At 35.9% G+C, this 19,211-nt stretch overlaps 1 protein-coding gene across 13 annotated transcripts in view; it reads right to left on the bottom strand.

Annotated features, from left to right (window-relative positions):
- grb10b (growth factor receptor-bound protein 10b) overlaps positions 1-19,211 on the bottom strand; it is a 240,723-nt gene that overhangs the window by 12,628 nt on the left and 208,884 nt on the right. For all 13 annotated transcript variants that reach the window (XM_059972444.1, XM_059972446.1, XM_059972443.1 and 10 more), the window contains 5 exons: positions 16,468-16,605; positions 13,258-13,368; positions 3,163-3,261; positions 2,833-2,910; positions 2,555-2,671 (listed from right to left, as the gene is read on the bottom strand). In XM_059972444.1, the coding sequence (XP_059828427.1) occupies positions 2,555-2,671; positions 2,833-2,910; positions 3,163-3,261; positions 13,258-13,368; positions 16,468-16,605 (543 nt within the window). The remainder of the gene's footprint in view (positions 1-2,554; positions 2,672-2,832; positions 2,911-3,162; positions 3,262-13,257; positions 13,369-16,467; positions 16,606-19,211) is intronic.

The following is a 19,211-nucleotide window of genomic DNA, read 5'->3' as shown; positions in this document are numbered from 1 at the left end:
TTCTTTATAATGTCTTTTTTCATTTGCCTTATCAACAAATTTAGCAACAATGCCTTCAACCAATTTACCCAAGAAATTTATATAAATTGCACCAGGTTGACTACTGCCATTGATCCTTGTGAATCACTTGTTAGATCTTTCCAATCAGAAATAATTTATTTGTTCTGTTTCCTGTTAGCCAGCCAGTAATTTACACCAGTATATTACCTCCTGAACCACAAGCTTATATTTTTTGAAATAAACTTTAGTGTGGGATCATATCACATTATCTTAGTAAAGGACTAAGAGGGCAACCTTGTCTAGTTTCCTGCTGTAGTTTAGTTCTTTTTCAGGATATAAGCTGAATTTACATAAAAGTGAGCTATTTCCTTTAAATGACCTAATGTTATCAAATGCCATATTTCCATTCCAAGTTGTTACAAGTCAATTTACATATTTAGGTGTAACAATTACTAAAAACTCCAAGAATTTATTTAAAGAAAACTTAAACTCCTTATTGAATTATGTGAAAAAGACACTTTCTAAATGGTCTCCTCTTTCTTTATCCCTAATTGGCCGAATTAATTCGATTAAAATGAAGATTCTTCCTAAATTTTTATATCTTTTTCAGGCCTTACCTACTTTTATTCCTAAGACCTACTTTGATTATTTAGATTCAATTTTAACATCTTATATTTGGAATAATAAACAAGCTCGTTTAAGTAAAGTTTACCTACAAAGAAATAAATAGATGGGTGGATTAGCCCTACCCAATTTTAGGTTTTACTATAGGGCTGCCAATATAAGGAATATTACTTTCTGGTCCTATTATATTTATCGTAAAGATTGCCCATCATGGGTCTCCTTAGAAGTCAATTCTGTAAAAAAATTCCTCTATTGTCTCTCTTCTTGGATCATTCTCTTGTTTTTCAGCAAATAAAATAACAGATAACATAATTGTTAAGCAAACTTTAAGGATTTGGTCTCAATTTAGGAAATTTTTCGGTTTAGCGAATTTTTCATTATCATCTCCCATTCTCCTTAATTATTTTTTTTTATCCCTTCCATGACTGACAAAGTCTTTAAGGATTGGGATGAACTAGGTATTAAGTGTTTTTGGGACCTGTTTATCTCAGGATCTCTTGCTTCAATTGACCAATTGTCAAATAAATTTGCACTCCCAAAACCACATTTTTACAGATACCTTCAAATTAGAGATTTCTTACGTTCCCAATTAACTACTTTTCCTATAGGTCCTGATAAAAATTTACTGCACAATCTTTTAAATTTAAAAACTTTTGTTAATAGTTCTATTACCGGTATCTATAACTTGTTGATTGATTCTAGACAAGATTTTTTTAGATAAAATAAAAAAAGCTTGGGAGGATGACCTAAATTGTTGGATTTCTGATGATAGATGGAACAAAATTCTTAAAAAGGGTTAATAAATCATCTTTCTGTGCTTGTCATTCTCTTCTACAATTTAAAGTTGTTCATAGAGCTTACATTTCTAAACAGAAGCTGTCCAGTTTTTATCCAAATGTTTCTCCACTTTGTAATAAATGCAACTCTGCTGATGCCTCTTTAATTCATATGTTTTGGTTTTGCCCTAAAATTGAAAAGTTTTGGCGGGAAGTATTCCATACCTTCTCACAACTTTTTAGGGTCCAATTTGACCCAAATCCCCTTACTGCCTTGTTTGGTATTATTGCAAATGAAAATATAACTTCAAATACTCCTAACCTACAGGTTTTAGTTTTTACCTCTCTTTTAGCAAGAAGAGCAATCTTGCTTAAATGGAAGGAGTCTACCCCTCCTACACATCTTCAATGGCTATGTGATATTATGTCTTAATTAAATTTAGAAAAGATCTGCTGCTCAGTCTTAAATTTGAAACAATCTTTTTATGATATCTGGGGACCTTTCCTAAACTACTTTTCCAATTTATAAAGTTTAACAGTGCACAGACTTTTATGTATATTTTTATCTTCTCGTCTTATGCAAATATGTTTTTTTTCTAATTATCCATTATCATCCATCAGCTTTTTTCTTTGGTAGTTGGTAGGGGGCTGACTTTTTTAATATAAAAAACTTCTTTTATGATGTATGACCTATCTTTAAATTTTTGGTTACAGAGTGGTATACCTTTATGTGTTATGCTATAACATTTTGATCAATTTTATTACAATATATGAATGTACACAAGTTATATTGAGATGTATCTATGTGTTGCACTCTGTAAATCTTGTTTTTTTTCTTCTGAATAAAATTATTGTTAAAAAAAACACTAGTATTTTTGGAAAAACGGTAAGGATTTGTGTCCAATCACAGTGAAAGCTGTGTTATCTGACACGTCAGAATAATCAAATATGCTAGGTTCATTAAGATAGAACTGGTCTATTCCCACTGAAATGCCAGTTACAAGAGTGTGCTGAATTACAAGATACTAGATAAACAGGCATTTAATAAATGAAGTGCAACAAAGACATCTCTGGGATATTATTTCCAATACCCTATCTTTTTGGAGCCTCTTAATAAACCTTCAGAAAGGGAAAAAAGTGAGATTTTTTTTTACCCTCCATGTTTGACCTTCTTCCATAGCTGCACTTTGAGCCTCTGCAGGATCTTCAATAATTCGACCCGTCTGACCAGAGAAGTCCATAGCTACCAAGGAATTTTCTGATACACTTCTCTGAAAATCAGTGAAGATATAAATAACATTTAGAAAGCCATTTTTTCCTCACAATATGGGAGCATTTCTAAAAAATATTACTATTATCAGAAGCAAATAGCAAGAAATCAAGAGGGTAAAATGTAGAATGCAAACATTTGGCCCTCAAAATGTTATCCTACCGTTGGTGTGGAGAAGTGAGATAGCAATGCTTTCCTCTGTTGAGGTATACGGAAGTTCTGGTATAAAAGAATACCATACTACAGAAAGAAATAAAGGAAATAAATTGCTATTATATTCATGCAAAAATAACTTAAAAGATATCATACATTTTATAATCAAGCAACTGAAATTCAAAGTTACAAGCAAGTCTGCAACAAATGATCTTATTAAATTACATCTTTAAACTTGCACCAATTTAACACCAAGCAGAGCAGCAAGTGAGCTCTGAATTTAAATGACGTAAAAGGATTTGGTAGTATCACAGAAAATTGATAGAACTAAGGGAATACCTTGAAGAGCCGAAAGGCTGTCATCCAATATGTCCTAGTCTGTTCATCTTCTGCACAAAACATCCGAAGGTCTTTTGTTTCATTTCTCATTTTTATGGGCTACATTAAACAAGAAGCAACAGCATAGATTTTTTTCAGAATATTAAATATTTCATTTTATTTATTGAAGCTATGGCTAATCATTTATATTTCTTAAAAAAATGAATAAACAGCATCCTCAACAGATTGGAGGCAACAGGAAATTTATATATTACTAGGACGAGAGATTTAATACTATGTAACAACACGAGGTTATGTTTGATTTCTTTGAGGGATACAAAATTATAAGATACTTAAAAAGGTGAAAAGATCTTAACTGTTTATCTGAACAGCAGCAGTAACTTTGAGGCATGGATTTAACTGGTAACTGGTCAGTGGAGTTGAGTAACATTTAGTTCATTCAACAAATGCTGAGAGAGTGAAATTACCACTGAAAGAGTGGTAAGGGCATTAACACTTTTATCATTTAAATGCATCATTTGATGATATATAGCTCTTGGTCATTGTCCTGCTTTTTAAGTCCAAATAACAAAATCTATTTTTCCACTAACAAGGCTACGTCTGAATTGCCATCACTGATCATATTTTTAAATCGATTCTATAATCTCAAAAAGTAGAAATCTCTGGATTGTTGTCAGTGTGGCACACTAGTAAATATCAGAAGTAAAACAGAAGTAATGTTCCAGTTCAGGGGCAGAAGGGGCCAGTTCAAGTGAATGCAGTCAGAGAACATTGAAAGAAAATACGACAGTACAACAAAGGAACAAGACTTTTGTTCTATGGTTGTGCTGAACTAATTAAACTAAAGGTGCCTAATTAAACTATACTGTCTTGCCTGCTCCTTTTAAAAAATATATAATTTTTATTAAATTTTTAAGAGAATTACATAAAAATAGTGAAAAATTAATATTAGCCCTCCCCCTTAATCCTTCCCCTCTTAAGATCCCTATCTAAAAAGAAAAAAAAGAAAAAAAAAGAAAGTAAGTAAGAAAGAAAGAAAGAAGAAAGAAAGGAGGATTGCCTGGATATCGGAGGATCCTCATATGCTCCATGGAGTTCAAAATAACTTTAGTATATATCTTTATTTTTTCCCCCAAATAACTAATAATTTTACCTTCAAAGGACCTATACATATTTAATACTATCTTTTGTAGATAGGGGTGCCAAATTTTCAAAAATATATCATATTCATTTCTTAAATTATAAGTAATTTTTTCAAGTGGGATGCAGCTATATATTTCATTACTCCAATGGTCCATAGCTAAATATGAATCTGATTTCCAAGTAACTGCAATAGCTTTTTTGGCTACTGCCAATGCAGTATTTCTGATATTTATTCAATTTAGGTTTCGGCATTATCCCTTCAATATCGCCTAATAAAAATAATATTGGGCTATGTAGGAGTTGTATTCCAATAATTTGTTTCAGTAAAAGTCTTAAATTTATCCAAAAAGGTTGTATTTTAAAACAAGACCAAGTAGAGTGTAAAAAAGTACCGATTTCTTGATTACATCGGAAACATTGGTCAGATCAATTTGGATTTAATCTATTTATTTTTTGTGGTGTAATATATAATTGATGTAAAAAATTGTATTGTACTAATCTAAGTCAGACATTTATTGTATTTGTCATACTATCAAGACATAGTCATGACCAATTTTTTTCATCAATTTTAATATTCAAATCAGTTTCCCATTTTTGACTTATGAATTTCTGGTTTAATTGTCTGTTTTTGAATCAAATTATACATACATGACGTAATTTTTTAAAATTTTTCCTTTTTGAATTAAAGTTTCTATTTCATTAGGTTTTGACATTCACATTGTTTGACCCAGTTTATCTCTTAAATAGGCCTTTAATTGAAAATAACAGAAAAGAGTGTTATTTAATATTTTATATGTATTCTTTAATTGATCAAATGACATCAATATACCTCCTTCAAAACAGTCACCTATATATTTGATCCCTTTTTGAAACCAGTTATATAAAAGTTGATTATCCATTATAAAAGGAATAAGTCTATTTTGAATTAGGGTTCTCTTTGCTAATAAAGATTTCTTTATCTCATCATCCATATTTACCTTATTCCATATATCAATCAAATGTTTTAATATAAGAGATTCTTTCTTTTCCCATATCCATTTGGATTCCCATTTATATATAAAATCTTCTGGTATATTTTCTCCTATCTTATCTAATTCTATTCTAATCCATGCCGGTTTTCCTTCACCAAAAAAAGATGCAATAAATCTAAGTTGATTTGCTTTATAATAATTCTTAAAATTTGGGAGTTGTAACCCTCCTAGGTCAAATTTACATGTCAATTTTTCCAACGATATTCTTGACATCTTCCCTTTCCAAAGAAACTTCCTCACACATTTATTCAACTCTTGAAAAAACTTCTGGGGCAGTTGTATTGGTAATGTTTGGAATAAATATTGTAATCTAGGAAATATATTCATTTTTACAGCATTAACTTTACCTACTAATAACATCATCCATTTATCCTGATCTTCTTGTAATTTAATTTATATAAATTCTTTGTATCATTATCGACTCTTATACCTAAATATTTTATACCATTTGTCGGCCATCTAAGTTGAGTTACTAACTGACATTGACGATAATATCCTTTAGTAAGGGGTAAAATTTCACTTTTATCCCAGTTTACTTTATACCCTGATATTTTCCCATATTCTTCCAATCTAAAAGATAATTTATGCAACGAATGCAATGGATTTGTTAAATAAATCAGAACATCATCAGCAAATAATTTAATCTTATATTCCTCCTGGTTAACTCTGAAGCACACAATATCTGGATCCATTCTAATTAACTCAGCTAATGGTTCTATCGCCAATACAAATAGGGCAGATGATAATGGATAACCTTGTCCAGTTGACCTTGTTAAGTAGAATGATGTTGAAATTTGACCATTTGTCACTACTTTAGCTTTGGGACTAGTATTTAAGGTTTTAATCCATTTTATAAAAGATTTTCCTAACCCATATTTTTCCAATACCTTAAATAAGAAGTCCCATTCCAATCAAATGCTTATTCTGCATCCAAAGCAACTGCCACGCTCATTTCCTCCTTCTTTTGTGCCAGGTGAATTATGCTAAGTAACTGAGTTACATTATCCGCAGATTGTCTATTTTTAATAAAGCCTGTTTGATCCATATGTAATAATTTTGGTAAATATTTAGATAATCTATTAGATAAAATTTTTGTTATTATTTTATAACCCGTATTCAACAAAGAGATAGGCCTATATGATGTTGGTTTTAAAGGATCTCTATCTTTTTTTGGCAATACTATTAGGATCGCTGTCGAAAAAGATTGTGGAAGTTTATGTGTTCTTTCTGCTTGATATATTAACTCCATAAAAGGAGGGATTAATAAATCTTCAAATTTTTTATAAAATTCAGGCGGAGAACCGTCTTCTCCTGGAGATTTGTTACTCTGGAGTGATCCTAAAGCTTCTTCAACCTCTTTTAATGTAAAGGGCATATCTAATCCTTTCTGTTCTTCCGAATTCAATTTTGGAAGAGTTATTTGTGATAAAAAAATTTCTATCTCAGCAACCTCATTTTGTGATTCTGATTGATATAATTCGGAGTAAAATTTTTTAAAAGTTTCATTAATTTCTAAAGGTTTGTAAGTAATTTTATTTGGACTTGTTCTAATTGCATTTACTGTTTTGGAAGCCTGCTCTGTTTTCAACTGCCTAGCAAGAATCTTGTGTGATCGTTCACCTAATTCATAATATCTGTTTAGTTCTCATAATTACTTTTTCTGTTCAATATGTCTGGAGTGTATTATATTGTAACTTCTTATTGACAAGTTGTCTTCGTTTTTCTTCTGTCATATACCTTTGGGATTCTTTTTCTAATTTTGTAATCTCTTTTTCTAATTGATCTATTTCTACCATATATTCCTTCTTAATTTTAGAAGCATAACTTATTATCTGACCCCTCAAATATGCTTTCATCGCTTCCCATAATATAAATTTATCATCAACTGAGTATGAGTTTGTATCCAAAAAAAATTAGATCTGTTTTTTCATAAAATCACAAAAATCTTGATGTTTTAATAAAATTGAATTAAATCTCCATCTGTAAATCAATTCCTCCTTATCCATCATTATCATTGACTTTATCAAGGGGGAATGATCTGACAGTATTCTCGCTTTATATTCCACACTTTTCACTCTACCTGAACATTCATTGATAATAGGAAAAAAATCAATCCTTGGATAAGTTTTATGTCTATTTGAATAAAATGAATAATCTCTTTCTCTTGGGTTAATTCTTCTCCATATATCAATCAAATTTAAGTCTTTCGTCAATGATAAAGTTAACTTTATTACTTTTGATTTTGTAACAGCCTTAGTTGACCTATCTAGAACTGGGTCTAAACAAAAGTTAAAATCTCCACCTATTTTATCATGTGCATCGGCCAAATTCAAAAAAACTTCTTGTATGAATTTTGCATCATTTTCATTTGGTGCATAAATGTTCATAAGAGTCCATAATTCCAAAAATATTTAACAATGTATAATCACATATCTCCCCACAGAATCAATTAGTACATTTTGTATTTTATTTGGTAAGGTTTTATTAACCAAAATTGCAACTCCCTCGACTTTGAATTAAACGAAGCTGTAATAATGCTTCCAACCCAATCTCTCTTTAATTTCTGATGTTCTGTCTCTGTTAAATGTGTTTCCTGCAAAAAAGCTATATCTACTTTCATTTTCTTAATATATGTTAAAACTCTTTTTCTTTTCACAGGTCCATTATGCCCATTAACATTAAAATTTTAAAAATTAAGTAAATTAATCATTCGTAATACCTTGGGGAATCTCTTTAAAATTCTCCATGTTGCTATGTGTCTCTCCCCCCCACCCCCAATCATCCAGGCAAAAAAAAGAAAAATAGAAGAAAGATAGATAGTAAAGAAACAAAATAACAAAATACACCCCCCCCCCACTAATGTTGTGCATGAACAGAAACAGATTACCCTCCTCCGTTTTACAGGTCATGGCATTTGCCATGATTACACACGTGAATCTCGCAGCAATTGATCAGAAGCTCCTCCAGCTCCCCCATAACAAAAAAAAAGATATTTTTAAGTGAAGAAGAAGAAAAAAATTAATATCTCTACTCCCAATTAATATTCCTCAATTGTTTTTTCACTTGTTCCCCTTCTATCATATACTTAAAGTATATTTGTATATTCTTCTACACATAAATGTCCATTAGATCCAATCCCTATCTCAATCTTCATCTTTAATCTATTTCATTTCCATAATTGTTTACTGCATCTCACAAATATTAGTAAGTTCTTGTACAAACTCCTTCGCTTTCCGGTGATAAGTAAAAAATCTTCTTTCTTCGTCATCCAAAAAAATTATCAGTGTTGCTGGGTAGCTCAATATAAATTTATAACCCTTTTCCCATAAGATTTTTTTCACTGAATTAAATTCCTTCCGCCTCTTCAAAAGGTCATAACTTATATCAGGATAAAAAAGAACTCTTTTCCCTTCTATCATCAATGGCCCATTTCTCTTTCTGGCACCTTGAGCAGCTGCCCTCAAGATCTCTTCTTTATCTTGATATCTTAAACATTTTATCAAGATTGATCGTGGATTTTGATCTTGTTGGGGCTATGGTTTTAAAGCTCTGAGCCCTTTTGATTTCAATTAACTGACTTCCCTCTTCCATTTCCAAGATTTCCGGAATCCATTTTTGAAAGAATTTTATTGAATCTTCTCCCTCTATACCTTCTTTAAGAGCAACAATCTTAATATTGTTTTGTCTGCTGAAATTTTTGAGCACATCTACTTTTTCCAACAACCGTTTGCTTTCTGATGTCCAGGCAAGGATATTATCTTCCATCTTCTCCATTCATTCAGTGTTGTCTCCCATTTTTTTCTTCCAACTTTTTAACTTTCTTGTCCATCTTCTTTTGTTTTTCCACCACCTTATCAAGCGTAATCTTCACATTTCTAATATCTGTTTTTATTACTTTTAATTCATGCATTATTTGTATCAGGGCTTTTCTTATGTCTCTAGAAAGTTTTCCACCTTTAATTTCCTCCTGTTCTTCTTCTTCTTCATCTATTTCTTCATTTGTGATCTCCAGAGAGTCTGATTCTACTTCCGATTCACTTTCATTTTCACATCCAGTTGCAGTTGGAACTTGTAGTTTTGTTTGCACCTATTTGTGCATACTCGTTTCTTCACGCATGCGCAGCTCCCGCTGTTTCTTCTTAGAGACAGTTGGTATTGCCGCAGCCTCCTACCCTGCACCATCGGAGGCGACATGTACTTCGCTAGGAAGAGATCCAACCCGAGTACGAGGCTCCGCCAAAATGGCCGGGCCTCTTTCCCCGCCAACTCGCGCTGTCTTCAAAGTAGTAATTCTCTTCTGTTTCTGTTTAGGAGGCATAGCTAAAGATAGTCCTGAGTTGTTTATGGGTAGCTTCTAGGAGGTATTTATTAACTCTTCTTCACTTAAACTTTGTTTTATTGGTTTTTATGGGAGAGCTGGATTTCCACTGTTACGAATTCCCGTAACTGGATCACTTACCAGCAAAGATAGAGAGGTCCGTTGAAGTCTGATGGTACTATTTTTAAAAGTATTTATTGATAAAAGGGCAAAAAATAAGATTAATGCAAAAATACAGATGATACACGTCGTCAATACTATATCTAAAGTGCAGGTATGATCATAACCAATAAAACGTAACTCTATCATTGTCTAGGGGATAATGTATTGTCCGATGGAAATATAAAAGTCATTAGCTCGTTCAGGCTGCAGCGTTTTGGGTTTAAGAGAGGGAGGCGTTTAAACTTGCCCAAGTTTTTTATGATGCCAATCCATTGAGTCAGGGGAGCGTGTTTCCCTGTTGTTAGCTAAAAAGCCGTCTTCCGTGGTTTCAGCCACCAATTCCAGCCACGGAATTGAACGCATGTGGCTTGGTTTCCGATGATCGTCTGCTGTTACGTGGTCGCTTAACGTTTCTTCTGGTGCGTCTCTTTTATTCTGACTCGCAGGGTCGTAGATGTCAATCAGGTTGGGGGTGATGAAATCTCTCCCTCAACCAGCCCACTTTGCCCGAGGGCATTCACGTAGCAGAGCATCTCAATCCACAAATCTGTCTCCAAGAGACAATGGCCATGTCCCGTAGCTTTCCATCGCCGGAGAAACGAGCCAGCCTGCACGTCTCTTTTCCCAACCCAACAAGTGATCTTGTGATTCTCACAAAGGAGGGGGCCACGGACGTAACACCACGTCTCGATCCTATGTCATCACGTGACGTGTGTCCCCCCGCCTACTCCTGATGCATATCTCTCCTTTCCCTGTATATTCATGTACCTATCCAAGAACCCCTTAAATGCTTCTATTGTCTCTGCCTCCACCAACACCCCTTGCAACACAATTCAGGTACCCATCGGTCTGTGTAAAAGAACTTGCTCTGCACATCTCCTTTGAACTGTTCCCCTCATTTTAAATGTATGCCCCCTGATTTTTGATTTTTCAGCCCTGGGAAAAAGCTGTCTCTTCACCTCTGCTTCTCATAACTATATAAACCTCTTGTCAAGTCTCCACTTCAGACAAGCCAACTCAAGTTTGCCTGGCTCTTCTGATATCACATGTCCTCTAATCCAGGCATCATCCTGGTAAACAGTAAACCTTTTCTGCACCCTCTCCAAAGCCTCTACATAATGGAGTGACCAAAAACGAATGCAATACTCTAGATGCGGCCGAACCAGTGCTTTATAAAGCTGCAACATAACTGCTAGGCTCTTGAACTCAATGCTTCAACTAATAAAAGCACCATATTGAATTGAATTGACTTTATTACTTACATCCTTCATATACACGAGGAGTAAAAATCTTTACGTTACCTCTCCATCTAAATGTGCAATTATAGTAACTTACATAAATATTATGTATTATGTACAACACGATAGTCAATACAACATAGAAATACAGTTGCATCAGCATGAATTAACCAGTCTGATGGCCTGGTGGAAGAGGTTGGTTGTCCTGGAGCCTGTGGGTCCTGGCTATTATGCTGCAATACCGTTTCCCAGATGGTAGCAACTGGAACAGTTTGTGGTTGGGCTGACTTGGGTATCCAATGATCCTTCAGGCCCTTTTTACACACCTGTCTTTGTAAATGTCCCGAATAGTGGGAAGTACACATCTAGAGATGCACTGGGCTGTCCACACCGCTCACTGCAGAGTCCTGCAACTGAGCGAAGTACAGTTCCCATACCAGGCAGTGATGTAGCCAGTCAGGATGCTCTCAATCGTGCCCCTATAGAAAGTTCTTACAATTTGGGGGCATACCAAGCTTTTCAACCATCTCAGGTGAAAGAGGCGCTGTTGTGCCTCTTACACCACATAGCCGGTATTTACACACCACGTGAGTTCCTCAGTGATGGTTTTGCTGAAGAACTTAAAGCTGTTCATCTCCTCAGCCCCAGATCCATTGATGTCAATAGTATGTCTCCATTCTACTACTAGCTACTTTGTTTTTGCGACACTGTGGGAGAGGTTGTTTTCTTGACATCACTGTGTCAGCGTGATGATTTCCTCTCTGTTGGCTGCCTCGTTATTATTGGGATTAGGCCAATCAGTGTAGTGTCGTCAGCAAATTTAATTATCAGATTGGATTTCTTCCATCTCATCAAATTAAGCCTTCTGGAAACTATGGAGTTGGATCCCAAGATCTCTCTGTACCTCAACATTGTTAAAGGGTCCTAGCATCAACTGTATACGTTTGATCTCCCAAAGCGCAACACCTCACATTTGCCTGGAATAAACTCCACCTGCCATTTTTCTACCAATATCTGTAATTGATCGATATTCTGCTATATCCTTTGGCAATCATCTTATCCACAATGTTTATGTCATCTACAAACTTACTAACCAACCCCAATCCATATTTTCATCCAAGACATTTATATATATCACAATCAAAAGAGGTCCCAGTATAGATCCTTAGGGAACACCAATCATGGACCTCCAGTTAGAATAAGAACCACTGACCACTAGTCTCATCTACATGCAAGCCAATTCTGAATTCAGACGGCCAAGTCACCATGGATCTTAAGCATCTTTATCTTCTGTTTGAGTTTACCACGAGGGACATTACTGAATAGCTTACTAAAATCCAGATAGACTGTTCTATCTTTAGCTGTCACACTCATCACCTCTAAAATTTTCAAGTAGGCAAGACATGACTTGCCCCACATAGTCTCTAATTAGGCCATACTTTTCTTAATGCTCATAAATCAGTTCCCTAACAATCTTCTACAATAACTTCTGAATTTATAATTCACTGCATCTGGAAATTATAAACCAGTTAATTCACCTGTCTATAATTTTGAGGATGATACATATTTCCTTTCTTGAACAAGTAACAACATTAGCTACTCGGTAGCCTTATGAGATCTTACTTCTGACTAGAGAGGTCATAAAGAACTTGATCAAGCTTTTTAAATCACATCTCTTGCCTCTATCAATAACCTGGGTAATATCCCATCGAGCCCTGAGCCATTGAGCCCATCACCTCAAGTTCTTCACGAGGCTCAGTATCACTTCTATCAGCAAGCTCCAAAATGATCTCCATATCCTTCCACTTGGTGAGTATCAATGCAAAGTACTGACTTAGGACCTCGGCTACATCCTCTGCCTCTAAGCACATGCTCCCTTTCAACAGACTTGGAGAATGTCCATTTTCAAAGGTTAACCCATTGTGGCTCAGCAATCTTGGAGTGAGTCAGAAGGTGCTGGGCCAAAGTATCAGCAGAGAATCTGGACTGATGATGTAATGATATATGAAGATTGTAACATTGTTTTGCTGACTAAAACATACTTCCAAAATACTTTGTGATAAGAACAATTAAGCGAATGTGCTTGTGTGAGTGCACTCAAAATGTACTCATTCTGCTTGAGGAAAAGTCAAATGTTGATACAGTTATAGGTTTACATGAAATGAAGCAAAACTAAAATACTTGCAAAAATAACCTCAAGTACCTTTATACAGAAACCATAGTCAGTTGGTGCACTGCATGTTTTCTTTCCAGCTATTAATGAAAATACATTATTATCTTCAATGTCAGCCAACAGCTGCAGATGTCTTGGTTCCTGTGCAAATAACATGAAATAAATTACTATTTGTGAAATAGCTGCCTGAAAATTAATTTTATATTTAAAAATGTGACTTACAAAAGACTTCTAAAGTTCACATAATTAGGCTGAAAAATAAAGTTTCCCAGGCACAGTAAAATGACCCGACGCAGACTGGGAGACTGTTTCGCTGAGCACCTACGCTCTGTCCACCAGAGAAAGCAGGATCTCCCAGTGGCCACACATTTTAATTCCACATCCCATTCCCATTCTGATATGTCTATCCATGGCCTCCTCTACTGTCAAGATGAAGCCACACTCAGGTTGGAAGAACAACATCTTATATTCCATCTGGGTAGCCTCCAACCTGATGGCATGAACACTGATTTCTCTAACTTCCGTTAATGCTCCTCTTCCCCTTCTTACCCCATCCCTTATCTATCTGTTTATTTATTTGTCTATCTCTCCTCCCCCCCCCCCCACCTTTTTTCCTCTCTCTGCCCCTCTCACAATCACTTTTTGCCTGTTCATCTCCCTCTGGTGCTCCCCTCCTCCTTTCTTTCTCCCTAGGCCACCCGTTCCATGATCCTTTCTCTTCTCCAGCTGTGTATCCCTTTTGCCAATCACCTTTCTAGCTCTTAGCTTCACTCCCACCCCCTCCTGTCTTCTCTTATCATTTCAGATTTCCCCCTCCCCCTCCTACTTTCATATCTCTTACTACCTTTTTTTTCAGTTAGTCCTGATGAAGGGTCTCAGCCTGAAATGTCAACCGTACTTCTTCCTATCGATGCTGCCTGGCCTGCTGGGTTCCACCAGCATTTTGTGTGCGTTGCTTGAATTTTCAGCATCTGCAGATTTCCTCATGTTAAACTTTATTTTCTATCTATTTTCCATTTCTACAATTTACTTCCAACACAATTCAATAAATTAATTTCCTAACCTGATTCCTGCTACTCAACAGTATCGAAGCTGCTTGTCTCAGTGCAAAATAGCTGAAAAATGTGATAAACAATGTTTCTATAGCCTTCTCAACTTCCAGCACAGCTGGATATTCCAGTCTCCTCCAGTGCTCATTGATATCTCTATCCAACTTGCCTAAACTTGGTTCAGTTCTTAATCAGAATCGGGATTAGGTTTATTATCACCAGCATGTATTGTGAAATTTGTTAACTTAGCAGCAGCAGTTCAATGTAACACATAATCTAGAAGAGGAAAATAACAAATAAGTAAATAAAAAAAATTACAGTATATGTACATTGAATAGATTAAAAATCATGCAAAAACAGAAAAAATATATATTAAAAAAGTGTTCATGGGTTCAATGTCCATTTAGGAATCGGATGGCAGAGAGGAAGAAGCTGTTCCTGAATCATTAAGTGTGTGCCTTCAGGCTTCTGTATCTCCTATCTGATGGTAACAACGAGGGAAGGGCATGCCTTGTGTGTTGGGAGGGGGGTCCTTAATGATGACTGTTGCTTTTCTGAGACACCGATCCTAGAAGATATCCTGGGTACTCTGTAGGCTAGTACCCAAGATGGAGCAAACTACATTTAAGACCCTCTGCAGCTTCTTTCAGTCCTGTGCAGTAGACCCCCCCCCCCCCCATACCAGACAGTGATGGAGTCTGTCAGAATGCTCTCCACAGTACATCGATAGAAGTTTTTGAGTGGTTTTGTGACATATCAAATCTCTTCAAACTCCTAACAAAGTATAGTCGCTCTCTTGTCTTCTTCATAGCTGCATTCATATGTTCAGACCAGGTTAGATCCTTGGGTATATTGACACTCAGGAACTTGAAGCTGCTTATTCGCTCCACTTCTGATCCCTCTATGAGGACTGGTATGTGTTCTTTCATCTTATCCTTCCTGAAGTCCACAATTAGCTCTTTTGTCTTACTAATGTTAAGTGCAAGGTTGTTGCTGTGACACTACTCCACTAGTTGGTATCTCTTGCTCCTATATGCCCTCTCATCTCCATCTAAGATTCTACCAACGATGGTTGTATCATCAGCAAATTTATAAATGGTATTTGAGTTATGCCTAGCCACACAGTCACGGGTATAGAGAGAATAGAGCAGTGGGCTAAGCACACATCCCTGAGGTGCACCAGTGTTGATCGTCAGCTTGCAGGAGATATTATCACCAATCCACAGAGATTGTGGTCTTCCGGTTAGGAAGTCAGGGATCCAATTGCAGAGGGAGGTACAGAGGCCTAGGGTCTGTAACTTATCAATCAGGATTGTGGGAATGATGATGTTAAATGCTGAGCTGTAGTCGATGAACGGCACCCTGACATAGGTGTTTGTATCAACCAGGTGGTCTAAGGCCATATGAAGAGCCATTGTGATTGACCTATTGTAGAAATAGGCAAATTGCAGTGGGTCCAGGTCCTTGCTGAGGCAAGAGTTCAGTCTAGTCAGGACCAACCTCTCAAAGCATTTCATCACTGTAGATGTGAGTGCTACTGGGCGATAGTCATTAAAGCAGCTCACACTGCCTTTTCTCCTATAACCTTTAACAAATTTTATACCATAGTATAGCTGCCTCCTGATTGTCTCATCAGAAATTAGAATCACATTTTGTCCATTGCTTTGGCATTAACTTCTTGACTGTGCTGTATTTTAAACTAGGTAAACAGAGAAATATAGAAAACCTACAGTACAATACAGGTCCTTCAACCTACGAAGTTGTGCCAAACATGTCCCAACCTTAGAAATTACTAGGTTTACCTATAGCCCTCTATTTTACCAAGCTCCATGTACCTATCTAAAAGTCTCTTAAAAGACCCTATAGGTGATCTCCTATAATGTGAGTCTTCAAGGGCGTCAAGGCTTGAAGACACACACACACATTTTAGGAACAACTTCTTTCCCTTTGCCATAGGATTTCTGAATGAACAATGAACTCATGCACACAATCTCACAATTTTTTTCTTTTAGTTTGCTCTATTTATTTACATTATTTTAATATATATTTCTTATTGCAAATTATAGTTTATTAAAATTAGTATATACTGCAATGTACCAGTGCCACAAAACAATGAATTTCATGACATATGCAAGTGATTATTAAACCTGATTCTGATTCAGCAGTAGGAAAACTGTAAACAGTATCTTACCTTTGAAGCTCCTTTTGAGGAGAAATAAAGCCCTGATCTTCGTAAAAACACACACAGTTTCTTCCAAGACTTTTTCCCCAATTCCTTCACATGTAAGTATCCTTGAATTTCTGGGCAACTGCTGGAGTTCAAGAAATTCTGTAACAAGATTGGCATAAACAATATGTTTTAAAAACTTAATCTAAAAATATACCAATTCTAAAGTGGCCGTATAAGTCTTGCGCATGACAAGAGTGGACTATTTTGTATATTACCAAGCATAATGTGTGGTACATCTGATTCTTGAAGTATTCCTGGGTGGTCAGGTTCGCCATCAACTGTAGGAAGACGACGAATAGTATACAGCTTTCCAATCAGGAAGTAGCTATGACAGACTGGCAAACCAGACAAGTACATTCCACAGACTGCTGATCTTATTAATTTAGCCCCTGGAAATCAGCATGATAATTATGTCTGAATTGCATCTGGCCTTATCCCATAAAATCAATACATTTTTCAGACTGCTTGTGTCATGCAGTATAATTTCTTACTGTACCTTTGTGAAAATTTGTCCTTTCACCAAAACATCTAATCAGGTGTACTATTCTTGCTGGAATTTCTCCCTAAAGCCCTATGCTTCATGTTTTACAAATATCTTTATAAACCGTTTCTTCTTGGTCACAGCTTTGATCATCTACTAGTAACTTAAGATTTGGAAACATTTTTGGTTGATTACTGTGAAATTCCCTGTTTTATTTTCATATATGCTTAAGTAACAATAGAAATGCAAGTAGTTTTCAGTATAATCTTTTCTGAAATTCACAACATAGTGTTTATCCTTCTATTCCATCTCTCTTTTTAATAAGCCTGAAATGTCTCCTTTTCAACAGACCCAACATCCAATTCTTGCTAGAGCAAAGGAGGATGAGAGGACACTTGATAGAGTTGTATAAGAGCTATGAGGTATAGATTGTGTAAATAGCTAGAAACATTTTCCCAAGGCAGAAATGCCTAATTTGAATGGGCATAATTTTAAGGTGACTGGAGGAAAGTATAGCGGAATATCAGAAGTATTGTTTGTTCAGAGTGGTGGGTACACAGAACACTCTGCCAGTGTTGCTGGTGCAGGCATATGCATTAGTGACATTTAAGAAGCTCTTAGGTATGTGAATTATGGAAAAATGGAGGGCTACATAAGAGATTAGATCAACCTTAAAGTAGATTAGAAGGTTGGCATAACTTTGTGGGCTGAAAGGCCAATGCTGTGCTGTTTGGTTCTATATTCTAGCTAGCCTGTCCACATACTGTGTCATGGACTCTTCCTGAAGGACACATTTAACAAATTCTGCCCCATTTGAACCTTTTGCACAAAGGATGTGCCAAACAATATTAGAAAAGATGAAATGACTCGTGACACTAACCTGGTTATTTCTGCACCTTTCCAAAATCTGTCTACCTATCTATTCTTCAGTGTCCCTGTTGCTATTACTGTATTCTATATTTACAGATACACAGGAAGCAAAACTATTAAAAAACAACAAAATGGGATTAAGAAGAAACAAAAAAATCTCAAAGACTCTGTACACTAATCCTGTTTAATATCATAACTCACAGATTTCAATAAGTATGCATATTTTGTCACACTACCTTGTAACCACTTTTTAACCATACGTTTGGTTTACGTTAACTTAGGAAAAAAAAGCTATGCAATATTTCAGTTCATTCAAACAAAACAATATAGCCCTATTCGCCTACAAATCCTCATCACCTTGAAAATCAACATTATTACAAAACCTTTTGACCTACCTTCACTTTTACAAACCATGAACTACAAATTTACCTTCCAAAGATTTGATTTTCTCCAAGATATTGCTCATAGCTACCAATTTACAATATAGCTATATAGCTAATATATATAGCTAATAGTTATTTACAATATGCATTAATGATTTAGATGAAGGGATTAAAAGTAACATTAGCAAATTTGCAGATGACACAAAGCTGGGTGGCAGTGTTAAATGTGAGGAGGATGTTATGAGAAGGCAGAGTGACTTGGGCAGGTTGGGTGAGTGGGCAGATACATGGCAGATGCAGTTTAATGTGGATCAATGTAAGGTTATCCACTTTGGTGGCAAGAACAGGAAGGCAGATTACTCTCTGAATGGTGTCAAGTTAGGAAAAGGGGAAGTACAACAAGATCTAGGTGTCCTTGTTCATCAGTCACTGAAAGTAAGCATGCAGGTACAGCAGGCAGTGAAATAAGCTAATGGCACGTTGGCCTTCATAACAAGGGGAGTTGAGTATAGGAGCAAAGAGATCCTTCTGCAGTTGTACATGGCCCTGGTGAGACCACACCTGGAGTATTGTGTGCAGTTTTGGTCTCCAAATTTGAGGAAGGACATTCTTGCTATTGAGGGAGTGTAGCGTAGGTTCACGAGGTTAATTTCCGGGATGGCGGGACTGTCATATGTTTAAAGATTGGAGTGACTGGGCTTGTATACACTGAAATTTAGAAGGATGAGAGGGGATCTGATTGAAACATTTAAGATTATTAAGGGATTGGACATGCTAGGGGCAGGAAACAAGTTCCCAATGTTGGAGGAGTCCAGAACCAGAGGCCACAGTTTAAGAATAAGGGGTAGGCTATTTAGGTCAGAGTTGAGGAAAAACTTTTTCACCCAGCGAGTTGTGGATCTGTGGATCTGCCTCAGAGGGCAGTGGAGGCCAATTCTCTGGATGCTTTCAAAAAAGAGTTAGACAGAGCT

Source organism: Hypanus sabinus, chromosome 6 (assembly GCF_030144855.1).
Source record: "Hypanus sabinus isolate sHypSab1 chromosome 6, sHypSab1.hap1, whole genome shotgun sequence".
In the NCBI taxonomy this organism is placed as follows: Eukaryota; Metazoa; Chordata; class Chondrichthyes; order Myliobatiformes; family Dasyatidae; genus Hypanus; species Hypanus sabinus.
The sequence above is the reverse complement of the archived record's forward strand: the minus strand, read 5'-3'. Positions and strand labels throughout refer to the sequence as shown.